At 38.6% G+C, this 17341-nt stretch overlaps 1 protein-coding gene across 4 annotated transcripts in view; it reads left to right on the forward strand.

Moving 5' to 3' along the window:
- Positions 1 to 17341, forward strand: part of myo1b (myosin IB) — a 267061-nt gene that overhangs the window by 31214 nt on the left and 218506 nt on the right. For all 4 annotated transcript variants that reach the window (XM_060827383.1, XM_060827384.1, XM_060827386.1 and 1 more), the window contains exon 3: positions 9048 to 9163. In XM_060827383.1, coding sequence (XP_060683366.1) covers positions 9048 to 9163 — 116 coding nt within the window. The remainder of the gene's footprint in view (positions 1 to 9047; positions 9164 to 17341) is intronic.

Consider the following 17341-nt stretch of genomic DNA (forward strand, 5'->3'; position numbering starts at 1 on the left):
TTACAAATTTTGGTATGTATTGCAAGTTGAATGGAATGTAACAGTAGAGACGATTTGCTACATTTATGCAGTGCATTGGTAAGAAAGGACATAATTGCATTGAACAGTTGAGAGAAGGAGTTTACATGATTAATTTCTGGGGTGAGGATGTTATCTTATGAGCAAGGGTTGGACAGGTTGCTGGTTGGAGTTTAGAAGAATTAGAGGTGTTTTTTTTTGTCAGGATCCTGAGGGGACTTAATGGGATAGATTCTAGAGGGATGCTTCCCCTTGTGTAGAAATTGGAACAAGGGAATATGGTTTAGAAATAAGGAGTCAAGAGTGTAGTGTTGGAAAAGCACAGCAGGACAGGAAGCATCTGAGGAGCAGGAGAATCAACGTTTTGGATATAAGCATGATTCCTAATGAAGGGCTTATGCTCGAAATGCTGATTCTCCTGCTCCTCCGATGCTGCCTGACCTGCTGTGCTTCTCCAGTACTACACTCTAGACTTTGCGCTCTAGCATCTGCAGTCCTCACTTTCTCCTTTAGAAATAATGAATCTCCTATTTAAGATGGAGATGCAGAGATTTTATTTTGGTCTGGACATTATAAGAATGTGGAATTTTGAGTGGTGGAGGCAGAATCATTGCATGTTTTTAAAACAGTAGTAGATTTTTTTGCTAACAAGGGAATTAAAGGTTAATGGGGCTAGTCAGAAAAGTGAGTTGAGACCACAATTGGGGAAACCATGATCTTATTTAAATGGCTGAGCAAAATCATGGTGGCAAATGGACTATTTCTGTTCCTTATGTCTGCCTTCATCTGTCCAAAATAGATCTGTTAAATCAACCTGTTCAGATATGTTATGACACAAGAACCCAGTTCTTCTGGCCCAGTTATAGTCACACTATCAAAACGCGAGTTGCTGGAAAAGCTCAGCAGGTCTAGCAGCATCTCTGAAGAGTTAACAGAGTTAACTGGAAGTTCTGAGGCAGGGTCACTGGTTCCAAAACATTAACTCTTCACAGATGCTGCCAGTCCTGCTGAGCTTTTCCAGCAAATTGTACTTTCATTTCTGATTTACAGCATCTGCAGTTCTTTCAATTTTTATACAGGTACACTACCACTGTGCTCCAAGACATTCATTATTCAGTGTTTTGTGGCAGTGGAGGTTGATTGAGAGCTTAAGTATGCATTAATTGGCCACAGAACCGCCTCAATAGACCTAAGAGCTGGCAGGCCTGTGGTCCCTTAACTACTGTGTACTATGGAGACTGAATTGAGAATGTGTAGGATGGCAGTGGGTTAGTCACCCAACATATTTTATGTGCCCTTTGCTTAAAAACACAGTCCATTTGTTTAAGTTTTCTGTAAGTTTATTAGCATTTATTTTTCCAAGGAAAGCTATTGATTTGTTTGTCTGTACTTTCACCCAATCAGTTTGCTAACTCTGCAGCTGCAACCATTCGCTCATGTCACTTTTTTCCTAATAGGAATCTATCATCTTTTAAGAATGTTGTACAGCATTTGTTCTGCAACTCTCTCTTGTATTTAGTGCAGCAGTAGTTCACAGCCCACTTCTGCAAAGTGAACTACAGAAATGTCAAGTGCTGTAAGAATACTTATGCAATGTGACATTTCTAAGATGAAAAGAGAGAGGTTTGTGAAATAATGATGAATAATGCAGTAGTAATTATCAGAATCATTAAAACTGAGACTCAATATAAGGTATGAAGCTGGCTGCCTGGTTAAATAGTAATAGAAATAGGGAAGCCATATGAAAGGAACAAACTAAACATTAAAATATTAGATAATTAAGGGGACATAGTGTAATAGTTTTACAACACACAAAATGCTGTATGTCTATTATAGAACTCTATTGCCCTTGGGTTTTTAAATAAAAAGGCTGAAATTTTTCCTGCCTTGTGACATCCTTTTTTTCTCACCTTTAACATACTGTGATATCAAATTGACAAATCGCTGAGCAAACAAAGATCTAAGTTCTCAAATATATAATTAAATCATAAGGATTATTTTCAAGTTCTACTCTTCAGAGTAAGATTCTACCATAAGCAGTTTTGTCACACATTGAGGTTTTTTTAAACTTCAGGAATCGGGCTTCCATGCTGTCTACACTGTGCCATGTTTTTTCTATGGATTCTCATGAAGTCAGAACAAGTGCAGCAAATAAATGGGCACTACCTTCAAGATTCACTTGAACTCACATAGCATCCTGACTTGGAATTATGATTCCTTCATTGTTGTTGGGTGACAATTCTCAATCTAACAACAAAACATGGATTGCAGTGGTTCAAGGAAGAGACTGATTTGAGCAGAGTATGAAGGAAGATGGCTGTGATTGGGGAATTGCGGTCTCCATTATACTGTATTCTCAGCACTGATAAGCATGGGTGAGAGATGTACAGCTTCTATTAACTGCTTTGATTCTGAAAGTTTGAAATCATTCTCAATTAATCTTATTAAATGGCCCATAGCAGTTTGACTTGGAGTTAGAGAACCATTGTCTTATCCATTCTACTTGGATCTACCCAACTTCATGACCCCTTCTTTTATATTTTACTAATTCCCATGATTCAATCATATACAATGCCTTGGATCTCTCTGAATTTTCTCTGAGACTTCAACCTTGACGATTGTCCTTCTCTCTGCTTGTAAAGCATTCAAATGTGCAGGAGAAAATGGACCTAATGGTAATCCTGCTAGAGTAGGGCCACTATATGTACAGCACATAACGAATCTGGAGTCTTCCTACGGACCAATTGATAAAGACTATGCAGTAAGACCTCGCTTTAATTTGTCCGATTTGAGTTTCGATTTGAGGTGTTCAATAAATGGGGTAGGTATTCACATTTAATGCAAGGAGTATTGTTTTAATGTTTTGTAGCATTGTAATATCGTGTGGCAAGATGTAATTAATTGCTGATGGAGCTTTCAGTTGCTGCGTTCAGAATTATAATGTTCATATTTTCTTACATCAGTAAATGTCATTAACAAATTCCACCTTCCAGTAACAGTCAGAAATTTAGCTGCTACTCCAAGTCTAGTTCCTATAAAGCATTCTGTGACTTGATCTACAATTGCTGTTGTCTTTCTTTACCAAGTAAAGAAAGACTGAATCTGGTTACCATGTCAATGAAATCTAAAATTAGAATGTTTCGGTTTTTGTCCTCCATCTTTAAGTCTGTGTTCTACTACTTCTATTGAAATGAAACTTCTTTGTTGAAGACTGATAGTGGAGGTTAGTGCTGACCACTGATTACGTTTTACAGATGTTGCTGTTATTTTTCCAGATAACCACTTCTATTATGTTCTGGCATGGGTAGGAATTGTTTGAATAAAAAAAAACTACCTGGGATCTGAACGCAAACCAAAATTGCTGGAGGCTCAGCAGAGCTGGCAGCATCTGTGAAGAGAAAGCAGAGTTTACGTTTCGGGTCCAGTTAGAATTTTCAGACCATCCAGCAGTTTCTGTTTTAGGATTGTTTGAGGTAGCTCGCTGCCACCAATTCTCCTTTGGTCTTTATTTTGTCTTGGACCTATCTAGTGTTTAATAACAGAATACACCACCAAGGAGCATATAATGAAGAGGTACTGTTCCTGGATAGCAAGAAGGTTTATTGCATGATAGCAATAAGTACAACCATATTTGATCAAGCATAATCACTAGAATATTAGAGAGTTAGCACAGAAATGTCTACTCCTTCTGAAAGATGGATTTGAACTTCTCTAGTCCGCAGATTGTGGTTTACATACGTTTCTCAATGTAACATGAACATTAACTCTTTTACATCATAGCCTTATGCAACTGTCATGTTTTGCATTAGTCTCTTCAATAGATTTTGTACAGTTAGCCACTCTAGCGTCCTTCAGTAAAGTTTATAATCTGTGTGACAAGAAAGGGGAGTAAGCTATCTATGTAAATTTAAGATTTTTTTCCTTTTTCTCTTTCACATTGTTATCATCTGGTGCCATTAACACTTTGTGAACTTTTTGATTTTGTTAAAGGATGCAGTATTGACTTGATTGGTAAACTGCAGACACTCTGACTTTCCAAAAGACAATTACTTTGTCATGCTCCATGTCCCTCTGCCTCTCAAAAGCAGCCAATGTAATTAAAGACCCCTCCCAACCTGGTTGTACTCTCTTCCACCCTCTTCCATTGGGCTGAAGATACAAAAGTTTCAAGAACACTTCCTTCCCCACTGTTATCAGATTTATAAACTGACTTCTCATATGTTTAAAGTTTATCTTTTCTGCACCTTCTCCGTAGAGAACATTATATCTGCATTCTGTTCAATTATGCTGATGTTCTTATGTAAGGTATAATTGTTTGGATGGCATATAAAACAATGCTTTCCATTATATCTCGGTACATGTGACAATAATAAATTAAATCAAATATCCCCCATCAGAATGAGCCTTTTGTAGATGGCTCACTCAGCAGTAATATCAAAAATTACGTCAGCTGTTTTGCATAAAATTGCCGCCACTCTTTGTGATCTTCATATTGTTGTCATCCCTGAATCTGAAATAACTACAGTTTGCGTATTTGCTAATTGGTTTCCAAAAATAAACTTTTTATTCACAAAATTGAAAGTACGTTACATGACTATTCAAATAATGTAGAAAATGCAAATCCAAGCAGGTTACACATTGTCTGAGTGGTTAGCACTGCTGCCTCAGATGTCTCAAGCCCAGCCTTGGGTGACTGTCTGTGTGGAGTTTGTACGGTCTCCCTGTGTCTGTGGGTTTCTGCTGGGTGCTCTGGTTTCCTCCCACAGAATTAAGATGTGCACGTTAGGTGAACTGTTATGCTAAAATAATCTATTGTATCCAGGGTTGTCAGGCTAGGTGGGTTAAGCATAGTAATTGAAGGATCACGGAAATAGGGTGAGATACTATTTGGAGAGTTGGTGTAGACTCAATAGACCGAATGGCCTCTTTCCGCAAGATTCTGTGAATTCTAATTTGTATTTACTCAATATGTTTACTAATACTATTATTATTCATTATATTTCAAACACCCACCTACGGGGTGTTTTACCAATTTTCCAGCCTTTGTGTAGTATGACTGAAAGGCCTTGACTGGTAGCTTTACCCCATTGCACATCTGCAGCAATTGCCTCAAACTATAGTGCACCCCTCAGCATGTACTCCTGGAATGTTCCACCCACAACACTAGGTCAAGGCCAACTCTGTACTGGAAGACTGGCAGGTTTCAGGCAAACCAAAGGGTGTCTTATGCAAAGCTGATGGTTCTCCGGCAATACTTGAGGTTTATCCCAGTGTGAGTCCCAGGGAACCTACTGCAAGTTCCAGACCTCCTCTGAGAATTAATTTCATACATGTTGTAAAGCACAGTCACTTCTATAATTGCCACTTATGCAGTTTTTCCTTCAGCCTCTGCTTTACACAGAAACATATGTCGAACTGGCTCTAAGAGCATATGCTTCTGTTATAAATGTTATCAACAGCTGCTGTAACTTCAGTATGTCTGGGAAACTTCAGTTTGCAGAAGAATGCTTTTAAAGTGAGGCTTTAAAAGGATCCATCTTGCATTGATTAAGACAGTGATATTTTTAAGAATAAACTTTGGTACCGTAGTAAGGATATCAGTGGACATTGAGCACTTTTATGTTTACCTCACTGTGGGAGGTAAGGAGCAGAATAACAGAGAGCAAGTTCTCATACTTGTCATTACACTTATGCTTAGATTTAAATAAACTTCAGAATAGTAAGATTGAAACTCATCTACTATTGTACTTGTCCTCAATTGAATTTATTGTCATATGTACCCGCGGCACAGTGAAAAGCTTTGTCTTGCAAGCAATACAGGCAGGTCACATAGTTAAGTAGCATAAGTAAGTAAATAATAGGTAAACAGCAAAAACAAAAACACACAGGTACAGGCGAATGTTAAGAGTTTGTGAGTCCATTCAGTATTCCAACAACAGTAGGGAATAAACTGTTATGAAACCAGCTGGTGCGTGTGTTCAGGCTTCTGTACCTTCTCCCCGATGGTAGAGGTTGTAGAAAAACATTGTCAGGGTGGGGTGGATCTTTGAGAATGCTGACAGTCTTTCCTTGACAGTGGGCCTGGTAGATGCATTCTGTAGATGGGAGGTTGGCCTTTGTGATTGTCCAGACCAAGTTCACCACTCTGTAACCGTCTCTGATCTTGAATGGTACAGTTGCCATACCAGGTGGTGATACATTCAGACTGAATGCTCTTGATGGTATACCTATGGAAGTTGGCAAGGGTATTCAGTCATGTCAAATTTCCTCAGCTGCCTGAGGAAGAAGAGATGTTACTGAGTCTTTGTTACTAGTGTGTCCACGTGAACAGTCCAAGAAAGCTTGTTGTGGATGACCACTCCAAGGAGCTTGACCCTCTCCGCTCGTTCCATCTCTGTACTGCTAATGCATAGGAGGGCATGAGTAACATCCCGCTGAAAGTCAATCATGAGTTTCTTGGTTTTGCTGTGTTTTGCTCTCTGAAGTGTATTTGGCATTCTCAAAGCTGCTTTTAGAAGGTGTTGGTTCATAGCACAAAATTGTATAATCTGTAGTTTTAGTGAGACCACAGGATGGTTGGTGCAGAACATGCTATATTGCTGATTCAGAGCAGTTTTTCTGAAGTTGCTGTTGAGGAAAGTTGTTAGTGGTAAAGACTGAGCATTACAATACTCTGGAAGGAATCTACAGTCGAGGAAAATATTATGGCAGCAAATACAGCTTTATTAAGCCAGTGTGTGATAAATATTTGACAAAAGAACATAGTCATTTGGTCTTTATGTCACTTATAACCTGAACAGCCATTGATAGGTTTGGTTTTCTTGTCATTTTGTTTTCAAAAGGCTGTTCAGAGATTTTAAAGAAAGACCATGGTGGTAGACACGCACAGATACATGCACACCAGTATTGACTACCTAGCAATGTCATCGTGACTTTTCTTCAATTAATCTCCAGGGCTGAGAAGAATGTCAGTCCATTAGAAAACTGGGATTCATTGCAAGTCAGTCATCAGTTGATCTTTATCTTTGTGCTGAATATGCATTTCTGCAGAAATCATGTTTATAAGGTACTCTCCTGGATAGTGAAGTGGAATGTTGCATTATGGACCTTTTTTTGATTTTAATCAACCATGGGATGTGGGTGTCATTGGCTACATGAGCTTAGATTGCATAGAAGGCAATTAGGAGTTCACCACATTGCTGTGAATTTGGTGTCATAGATCAAATCAGATGAGGATGGCTGTTTTCCTTCCCTAAAGGACATATTGTTTTTTATGACAACTGACGTTGGTCACATGTTGTCATCAGGCTAACTTCTAGATATTTATTGAAATCAAGTTGCATGAACTGTGATAGTGGGATTTGAGCTTGTGTCCCCAGAACATTAGTCAGCGGTTCAGGATTGCTAGCCCAGCAACCTTACAGCACACCACTGCCTCCATTTTATAGTTTTAATTTGCAAAATCATAAAACCCTTGGAAAAGCCTGTCATGTTCAAAATGTGCCTCGCTTAATCGTTTAACCACTAAATATTTGGGATGGGTGATGAGAAATAATTGTTGTTGACTTGTCTACTGGTTTCTTCTGAGTTTAAAAATCACAATACCAGGTTATAGTCGAACAGATTTATTTGGAAGCACTAGCTTTCGGAGCACTGATCCTTCATCAGGTGGTTGAAGGATTACCTGATGAAGAAGCAGCGCTCCGAAAGCTAGTGCTTTCAAATAAACATGTTGGTCTATAACCTGGTGTCGTGTGATTTTTAACTTTTGTACATCCCAATCCAACACTGGCATCTCCAAATCATGGTTTCTTGAGGTTTACATTATCTGTCAATTGTAGACTTCTTTCTCTTATCAATTATTTCTTGCAGTTTGTTATTTTTTCCTCTCGTCTTTCCTGCCTTAGAGTCATAAGATATGTTTAGCATAGAAACGGACCCTTCAGTCCAACTCGGCCATGTTGACCAGATATCCTAAATAAATCTAGTCCCATTTGCCAGTATTTGGCCCATATAGCCCTCTAAACCCTTCCTGTTTATGTACCCATTCAGATGCCTTTTAAATGATGTAATTGTGCCAGCCTTTACCACCATCTCTGACAGTTCATCCCATGCACATACCACCTTCTGCAGGAAGTACTCTTCTCTTCAAATGTCTTGTTCTTTCTTCACCACTAATTAACGTCAGCATCTCAGCCACACCTTTCGGTGACTTATCCAGAGTGTGGTCTCTGCTTTAAATTGTGTCTTCACAATGTTAGCTCACTGAAAATCTGATTGTAGGTTACCATTTATCTTAAAGAAGAGTGTCCTACAACATCGATGATATTCTCTGTGTCTGTTTGGGTGGATATGTCCATCAGACACACTCCCAGATCCTCTGTGATCATTTAAAATAGGAGCAATCACTACTTTGAAAAATAAAGAAGTCATGAATATTGAAGGTCCAGTTCTACTAACTAACTTTAAACCACCATGGAAAAGGGTTTTCAGGAGAAGGGAACATTTGAGATAAATCGACGAAGAAAATTCATCTGAGAATTTGGATACAGCAGTTTTTGTTTACAATTATCGATAATGCTTTACTGAAACATTGTGATAGAATGCCAACCTCAATCATATTGAAGAAATATACCTCGATAGCAAAAGATGTGGAGGTTGTTCAGTAAATGCTGACTTGCAGGATACTTAAATACCTAACAATATGCAAGTTGCCCTTCATTCTTCCAGGATATATCAGGTTCATCAAAATATGCTGTGTATTGTGACTGCTTTGCCATATGATAATTTGTAACATGAATTCTCTTTCTCCAGCTCACCTTTGGAGCTGCTTGAAAATCCCCAAACAGTATCTTATAGTGGGAATGAATAACAAAATCCTCCCAATCAGTTGAACTTTGGGTTTCCCACTCCTTGTTTTAAACTGAGCTAATTCCCCATTTGACAGCATGAAAACCATCATTCAGAACAGATATATTTCAAAATTTATTGTATTTTAATATTGGCATTTTTGTTCTTTCCTGTTACAGACTTATATCGGAAGTGTCGTGATATCTGTAAACCCCTACAGGCATTTGCCTGTCTATACACCAGAGAAAGTAGAAGAATATCGCAACCGAAATTTCTATGAGCTCAGTCCTCACATGTAAGTAACATGAAGCTAAATCATCTGCAGCTGACTGGAGTGAAAGGACAGCAAACAAACCTAACTGTTTAACTTGGATGAAAGGAAGAAGAGAGGATGTGAATGTTTTATTCTTTTGAGTTATATTAAACCCAGTTTTCCTCGTTTAGTTGTAATTTGTTTAATGTATTGCGAGTATATGCCAAACTATTCCATCATTGACAAATTCTTCAATTCTCTGCTTGAACCCTGAAAGGCTTCAGTCTAAATATGGCATTTTGTTTTCTCTCTGTATTTGACCCCATCTGTCTCTGCAACATCTGCTAATGCATTTTGTAACATAAACAGGGGAAGAAGATTGCTTTTTGATCATTTGCATTCATATGTACCAAGCTGGGACAAGTGGGCCATGGGTGTTCTTCTTTGGCAAGTTGCTGACTAGAACAAATGAGTTTGGTGAGATGTGGATGTAAAATAGATAGAAATAAAATTGATGTTGTCTTTAGATTTTGCAAAATATCTTTCACCTTTAGTTAAAATAGTTCACAGTTTCACTTCAGAATATGATTCGTGCTTACCAAAGAGGGGCAAGATATTTTACTTCTCTTCCATAATTTTTGTAGGGAAGTATTTAAAAAAAAATACAATCTTAGTTTTTTCAACATTTTTCTAAAACTTAATGTGGCCTTTAGAAAGGGGTGTATATACATTTATTCACACAAAATAATAATGGTTATGTTAGATGAACAGAATTTCTTTTTCAAGATTCATTGAAGTTACAAATCATAAAGCAGTTTAAATATTTTTGCCATTTTTAAATCCCTGCATCTTTATACACTTAAAATCTGATGACAAACCTCCACATCAAGGTTTGATGTCTACCAAGGTACGCACTAGCTGTAAACCTCGTCATTGTATTGTCTGCTCATGTGTATTGCCCACTCAGCATTTGCCAACATAAATAACTCTTCAGAAACTATTCAGCCTTCAGTGCATTATGACTCAACTTGATTGTGACTTGTACTGCATGATGAGACTAATGGACAGAAATCAAAATTCTTTTTTCTGTTGTGGTCTGTGACTGCTAAACCCAGTTTTAATGACTCAGAATGAGATCTGACAATGAGAATAGATCAGCGATGGCGATTTGGGGTTTCACTGGAATGTACACTTCACAATCGCAATGAGCAACTAATACCAAGTTGAAAGCAGTAAAAGGAAACAAGCGTTCAAAAGAATTGGCAATATATTCGTACTACTTTCAGTTTAGAATTCATGGCTCACAATGTGATGGTCTCTATAGTGGGCTGACAAAACACAGAATCTTGTAACCACTTTTGCAGGACACCACTGATCGGTCCACAAACATGGCTCCCAACTTCCTTTCGCTTGTCAGTCTAATCCTTCATGCTGCTCCTATACTGTGACCTCCCTGTGGCCTGCTGCAGTATTCCTATGAAGCTCTATGGGGATGCCAAGGAACAATACCTTTTCTATTGGGCATTCTATGGGCTCCCTGATTTGACATTGAGCGCAACAATTTTAGATTGTAACCTCTGTCCCCATTTTGTTTTTGTACACAGATGAGGTTTTTTTTTGTTTATTCCTTCACTTTGCACTTGGTGTAAGGGAAAAAGACTGCAATGTAACTGCTCATCTAGATGTATTTTTTTTTGATTCTTCACTATATCCATCACCACACCCATACCTATTGTAATATGAAACCTTTTATCATTTAATCTCTCCTACTCTCGCACATACTTTCCATTTGTTCTTCCTCTGACCTTCCCCCCCCCCCCCCCCCTTGCTGAGAAGCTGTTGCTTTTCTGCCATTGCTCAGTTCTAATGAAGGATAATCAACCAAAGACATTTGCTGTTTCTTTCTTTCCATAAATGTGACCATAAGACAAAGGGCCATTGGACCAATCAAGTCTTCTCCACAATTCACTGCGATCAAAGCTGACTTGATAATCCTTAGCTCGATTTCCCTGCGTTTTCTCCATAATCCTTACTGATTAAAAACGTGTCCATCTCAGGTTGACTATACTTAATGACCCAGCCTCAGCAGCTCTCTGCAGTCCAGAATTCCACAGTTACTGTCTGCCCTGTGGAGTACTTTTTTAGTTTTGGTTTTAGGGCCCAAGCACTGTTTTGCTTTCACACGCAGAAGACTAGTTGATGTGTCTGCCCTGTTATCACTGTGCAGCAACCATACTGGCTTCAGTGGCTCAATTGTTTAAACAAGTTTATCTACAATCCAAAACACCGGTTTGTCTTTTGACACAGTTAAAATCGCTAATCTGTTAACTGTCAGTAATTCTATCCACACCAGTATGATGGATTGAAGGTCCAGAGTGATTCTCATTCTTTATTATTGTAATGTCTGCTTACATTCAAGCTTTCTCCCTTGTAGTGTTCATCTTGTTGCTGTCATTTTACAGTACATTTTTTTTTCTAAATTAACAAAGCTTCCCAAGAAACCTATGGTTAATTGCTCAACATCTGAAGCAGTGTTGTGGTCTTTCATTTTCTTGAAATCTAGAAACTTTGTAAATATTTAAAAGGGTGAAAGCAGATTTAGAATTAATCACCTAAAAGCTCATGGGATTTTGAGCAGCACAATTCTCAGAGAAATAATAGTCTAAAAATGACTGCTTACAACATTTCTCCAGGAGCTCCAAAGATGTTATGGTGGGAGAATGAGACAGCATTGTGAACATTTGAGGCCAATGATTTATTTTTCAATCACTTTTCTTCCAGATTTGTAATAGTGCTTCATCATTTTTGTTTCTCACTCAATTTTCTCCTTCCTCTCTTGTCTTACTGTCCTGCCTGATTTTAGAATGTAAAATAATAAATACATTATAATCTGTTTTAGTATTTGAAAAAGAAATAAAAGTTACTTGATGCTTTCTAATTTATAAAATACATTTGGCCTTGCTAATTATATAAAATGGTTTCTGTCACCAGTGGAAACATCCAAGACTGAGGCAGCTGAATAGAGCTGAACCAAGACATAGGATACTGAAAGCTGTTTCTTTATAATTGTAGTAGTATTTCTATTCAAAAATTTTCTAAGCCTTGAGAACTACATTGTGCTAAAAGTGTAAGATTCAAGCCTGGAGCTTCTGATGGCATGTCAGAATAGGACTTCATTTTGTTATGTTATGCTATTGCTACTCTTTATAATGGTGCATTTTCCTGCATGTTTTATGTCAGCTTTCATCTCTGGTAGTTACAGATGACTTACGTGTTTGAGTTACCTGCTTGCTACTGCAATGAAGTGCCACCAAGGCTGTGCTTAGTCATTGTACCTTATCCCTGTGTAGAGCTAGGGGAAAACATAATTTAAAACCATCACTACCATATGAATCCTAATTTTGTGATATGGTAAGACTTGGGATGTAAGTTTCTACATCTTGAAGGAATAATGGATGTAACAGCCTCTGTTTGGGTAACCTCTCAGTACCATAACCACACAATTTGGCAAGGTTTGAGGGGTAATGGATGTGGGTGTAAAATGTGTTCAAGTCTGGTTGAGATTACATTAATTGTCAGCAATTGCATGCACAGATTACTCAATTTTCTTTAAGTACCGGTAACTGGATTGTTATGTGCAGCTTCTTGCATTATAAGATTTGCTTAAATAGAGGTTTCAGGAGCTGATAGGTTATATAAATTGAGGGAGCTTGGGGACCAAAAAAAGATTATTGGGTTTTTTTTATTTGCACTGAATAATATCCAAGGTGGAATGTTTTGCTGGCTGTGTAAGGTTGGTGAGCTGGAAAGTTGGAAGAATCTGGCTGAATGGATAATTCAAATATGAGATAAAATATATGCAACATAAGTGCACATTAAACAGATCAGAATTTGTCGAGAGAGCCAAGAAAAGGAACTTGAATCTGTAGTAGATGATTCTTTTAAATATGAGACAAATAATGAAAATTGAGCTATAACCAACAGAGCACATATCTATATACTCAGGCTTTAAAATGTATTAGTGTAGACAGCTTTCTGATCACAAATATATCCTGATGAAAGGCTCTGGCCCGAAACGTCGAATTTCCTGTTCCTTGGATGCTGCCTGACCTGCTGTGCTTTAACCATATATAATGACTCAGATTCAGAGAATAGCAACAAGCAGAAAGGAGCAGTGGAAAGTTTAGAGTTTTATGTAGAGTCCGAGATATACAGCATGGAAACAGACCCTTTGGTCCAACTCGTCCATGCCAATCAGATATTCTAAATTAACCTAGTTCTATTTGCCAGTGTTTGACCCATATCCCTCCAAACCATTCCTATTCATATACCCACCCAAATACCTTTTAAATTTTGTAATTCTACCAGACTCCATCACTTTTTCTAGCAACTCATTACATCCACACACCACCCTCTGTGTGAAAAACGTTGCCCCTTAGGTCGCTTTTAAATCTTTTCCCCTCTCACCTTTAAACCTTTGTCTCATTTTGGCCTCCTACACTCTGGGGAAAGACCTTGGCTCTTCACCCTATCCATGATCCTCATAATTTGATAAACCTCTATAAAGTTAACCCTCAGCCTCCGATGCTCCAGGGAAAACAGCCACAACCTATTCAGCCTCTCCCCATAGCTCAAACCCTCCAACTCCGGCAACTTCTTTGTAAATCTTTTCTGAACCATTTCAAGTTTTAGCAGGGAGACCAGAATTGCATGATCTGGATCTTTTGACTGTTTTCCAAAAAACCTTTGGAAGAAGAATTATTTTTGTGTTTTTAGAGGCATGGAACATTCACACAAGTTCAACTAAAGTCTCTCTTTCCCCATGATTTTAAATAATCCACTTATCAGACTTGCCTTGGCAATTGAACAATAACTGTCACATTTTGTAGTTGAATGTGTTTAGATTTTGTATCTGCCTGTGAGCAAGTAGATATCGAACAGGAAGACAATCTGCATGTTTATAGAGCAACCAACTCTGCTGCGATTGAGTGAAGCTGAAAAATGACTTGCTGGAAAAGCGCAGCAGGTCAGGCAGCATCCAAGGAGCAGGAAAGCAGGTTGAGGAGAGAGGAGGTGGGATAATTACAGTGGCTTGATGCTAATGTGATATTGCCCCAAACTGCCTTTTGTGGACATCCGTCACTGAAGTGGAAAGCCAAGGAAAATAATTAAGACCGGTTATGAGTAATTTTGTGCACAGACTCCCTCTTTCCCAACAAGATAGAAGCGCCACATATGTATTGTCTGCAACCCAGTGGGTGGGAGAAGGTGAGTTCATAGTGAGAACTGCTCAGTAAAACTGGCAAGCGTGAAGACTTTAATCAGTTACACTGAAGATTTCCAGCCATTGTTAGGTGAGGCAATGTTAAGGTCCAAAACGTTAGGTTGAGGATGTATACGAGTAATTAATGCTCATAAGGGAATGTGAATTGCCTCAAGGGAGAGGAATGAGTGAGGCAGGGGTGACCCAACTGTGTAAATGAATACTGGGCAGGTCGGAATGTTGGGGGATGGTACCTGAGAGTCTTCTGCTCCTTTCCTATCATTCTGGTCGTGGCTCCTCTTGGTGCCCTACCACCAGATTGGAAGGAACACATTGAAAACTTCCTTGACCACTTTCAAAGTACGTCAGCATTATTCACGAGCTTGTCCTTTTCCTCTTGTTTTGGGGGAGCTCATCTGTCTGCAATCCCTCATTTGAGTCCAGTGGATAAAAGTGAAAGACCTGAAGATGGGCACTTCTCCACATACTGTGATCTCCTGCCTCTTTTGTTTTAGTGTGGTTCTGGCCTTTTCCAGAACATGCCATCAGGTCTGTTTAAACAAAACTCCTTCCATTGCCGAAATGGCTGTGATAATGAGTAACTGAATGGCTCCACAAATTTGGTGGGCAGATTCACACCTGAAAATGGCCGCCTTGTTGCCCTGGAGACTAAGATAGTAAGATTCCATGTTGGTGTCAGATTCAATCCAACAGCCATACTTGGTTGAGACTGACACGCGCTCGCGCACACACACGCACACAGCCACTCGTAACTGGAGGGCAGTCTGTATGTACTGGCTTTTGCCCCTAGTGCTTCCCTCCCTCCCCTCCACCCATCCCATGCTGTTTGAAGTTGTATCATTTAGTGCACTTCATCTTAATGTAACTTTTAACTTCCATGTATTGCCAAAATAACCATTTCAGTCATCAAATCTATAGTCCTATCAAAAGAGGAGGCACAGATATTCCTGCATCGTTTACAGGAGGCACCAAAAATGTGCTTTTTTTAAAAGGAAATTTGAGATACTCAAGTTTTAAATACTAGCCTGTTGCGCAGGTTTTGATTTAATGAATGCTTGGTTTATTCTACTTTCTCCTGAATGATGGTTTCCATCTGCTTATGGAATCAAGTTGAGCAGTTGCACTGTTAGTTCATTCTGTTTGTTTTGAGTGCATGGAGTGACCTTTGGATTATCATATGTAAGACAGCAACTTCCAGGTAATCTCATATAAGCATCACTACTTTTGTTCGGCTAGTTCAGAGGAATAGGGTTTGGAGGGATATGGGCTGGGTGCTGGCAGGTGGGACTAGATCGGATTGGGATATCTGGTCGGCATGGACGGATTGGACCAAAGGGTCTGTTTCCATGCTGTACATCTCGATGACTCTATAACTAAGTACCTTGTTTATGGCATTGATGAGTAACCCATAAAAGGAGTAAACAAAGATGCTTTTCTTGTCACAGTTTGCATCCTTTTAAATTATCAAACAATTAATTAAAAATTCTCATACCAGCGATAATGTGTTTTGAAAGAAGGGTTTGCTGTGCAATCAGTTGGCCTGATATTGTTCCGGTCCTCTCCCAGATCACGGTGGGATGTTATCCAAGAACAAAACTTGGGAACTGCCAAGAATAAGCTTTAGAATTCATAAGCTTCTCATAACATGATTACATAAACAGAAAGCACTTGACAGTGACTATTGCCCAGAGGGACTCCAGTCTTTTCCTGTTAAATGCATTTCAGTGCCTGTTGCCAGAACTGCACTGGGAACATTTTTGTGAATGATCAGATCATTTACATTTTTCCTAAGTCCCATTCCCATACATACAATGTCGTTAATTAGTCCTTGATTCATTTCAAATGCAATGACACTTTGCTGATGAATGTCAGGTTGCAGGATATATGTTAAGAGCTGCTTCTTTTGACTGGAGAATTTTCTTCAGTTCAAAGTTCTTCCTGATTCAGCATTCACATACATGCATTTTCAGAAGTTTGAGGATGGTGATAAGGTGAGGGAAGCCATGTCCCTAACTACCTAGCTGTGCCAAGCTGCGGCCCATAGTGGTGCCCCATTTTTACCTGAAGTTGAGATCAGCTCTCTCAGCAGGTTAAGATTCAGACCTTGATTTCCTCTGGTTTTTGGGACTCCGTTACTCATTAAAAGTTGTCAAGTCATTGGGCCAGTTCTTTAGTAAGTAATGAGCAAGTATAGATCTCCACAAGGCAGTTTATTTTTTCCAATGAAGGCATGTAGGACAGGACAGATTTGATTCAGCAATTGAGCCAATATAAAGAGTACCAGATGGCAAATTTCAAAGAAGGATACATTCTCAAATTGATTTCTGACTTGACACTGGTATGGCCATAAATGCAGACATAAGGGAAAGCAACACATTGATGTCAGAGCTCAAAACAATGCTGACATTGAACTTATAAAACCGCCTATTTAAGCTTCAAAAACCCCATAATAAGTTCGTTTATTTCTGTATTTATTCTGTGTGTTTGCAGAAAATTTCGTTCCTTAATTGTAACATTTAGCTATATAAAGACGTAATTTGTTAATTCTGATATAAATGTCTGGCACCAGAGAATGAGGTAGTATTTCATTAATTGGGTCAACCAACACTGATAGCAATGAGATTTCAGCCGTAAGAATCATTCCAAAGTTTTCATCATTTTCATTACTTTAAATCTCTCCCCTTTCCATATTTTCTTCTCCTAATATTCATAATATTGTAATTTATATACTTAATATATAATCTATATGTGATATAGAATATTCTTTAAGATTCTTGTTCACTTCTAAATTTTCTCTTTTTGTGAAGTGCTAGGTTGGAGCCATTGAACAGAAAGTTTAGATAGGTAACTCACAGGTACTCAACAGGTAACTCACCTGTTGATTGGGAAAACCTTTTCATCATCTATAATGCACAATTCACAAGTGTGCTGAAATA

The sequence above is a fragment of the Hemiscyllium ocellatum genome, chromosome 7 (assembly GCF_020745735.1).
Source record: "Hemiscyllium ocellatum isolate sHemOce1 chromosome 7, sHemOce1.pat.X.cur, whole genome shotgun sequence".
Classification (NCBI taxonomy): domain Eukaryota; kingdom Metazoa; phylum Chordata; class Chondrichthyes; order Orectolobiformes; family Hemiscylliidae; genus Hemiscyllium; species Hemiscyllium ocellatum.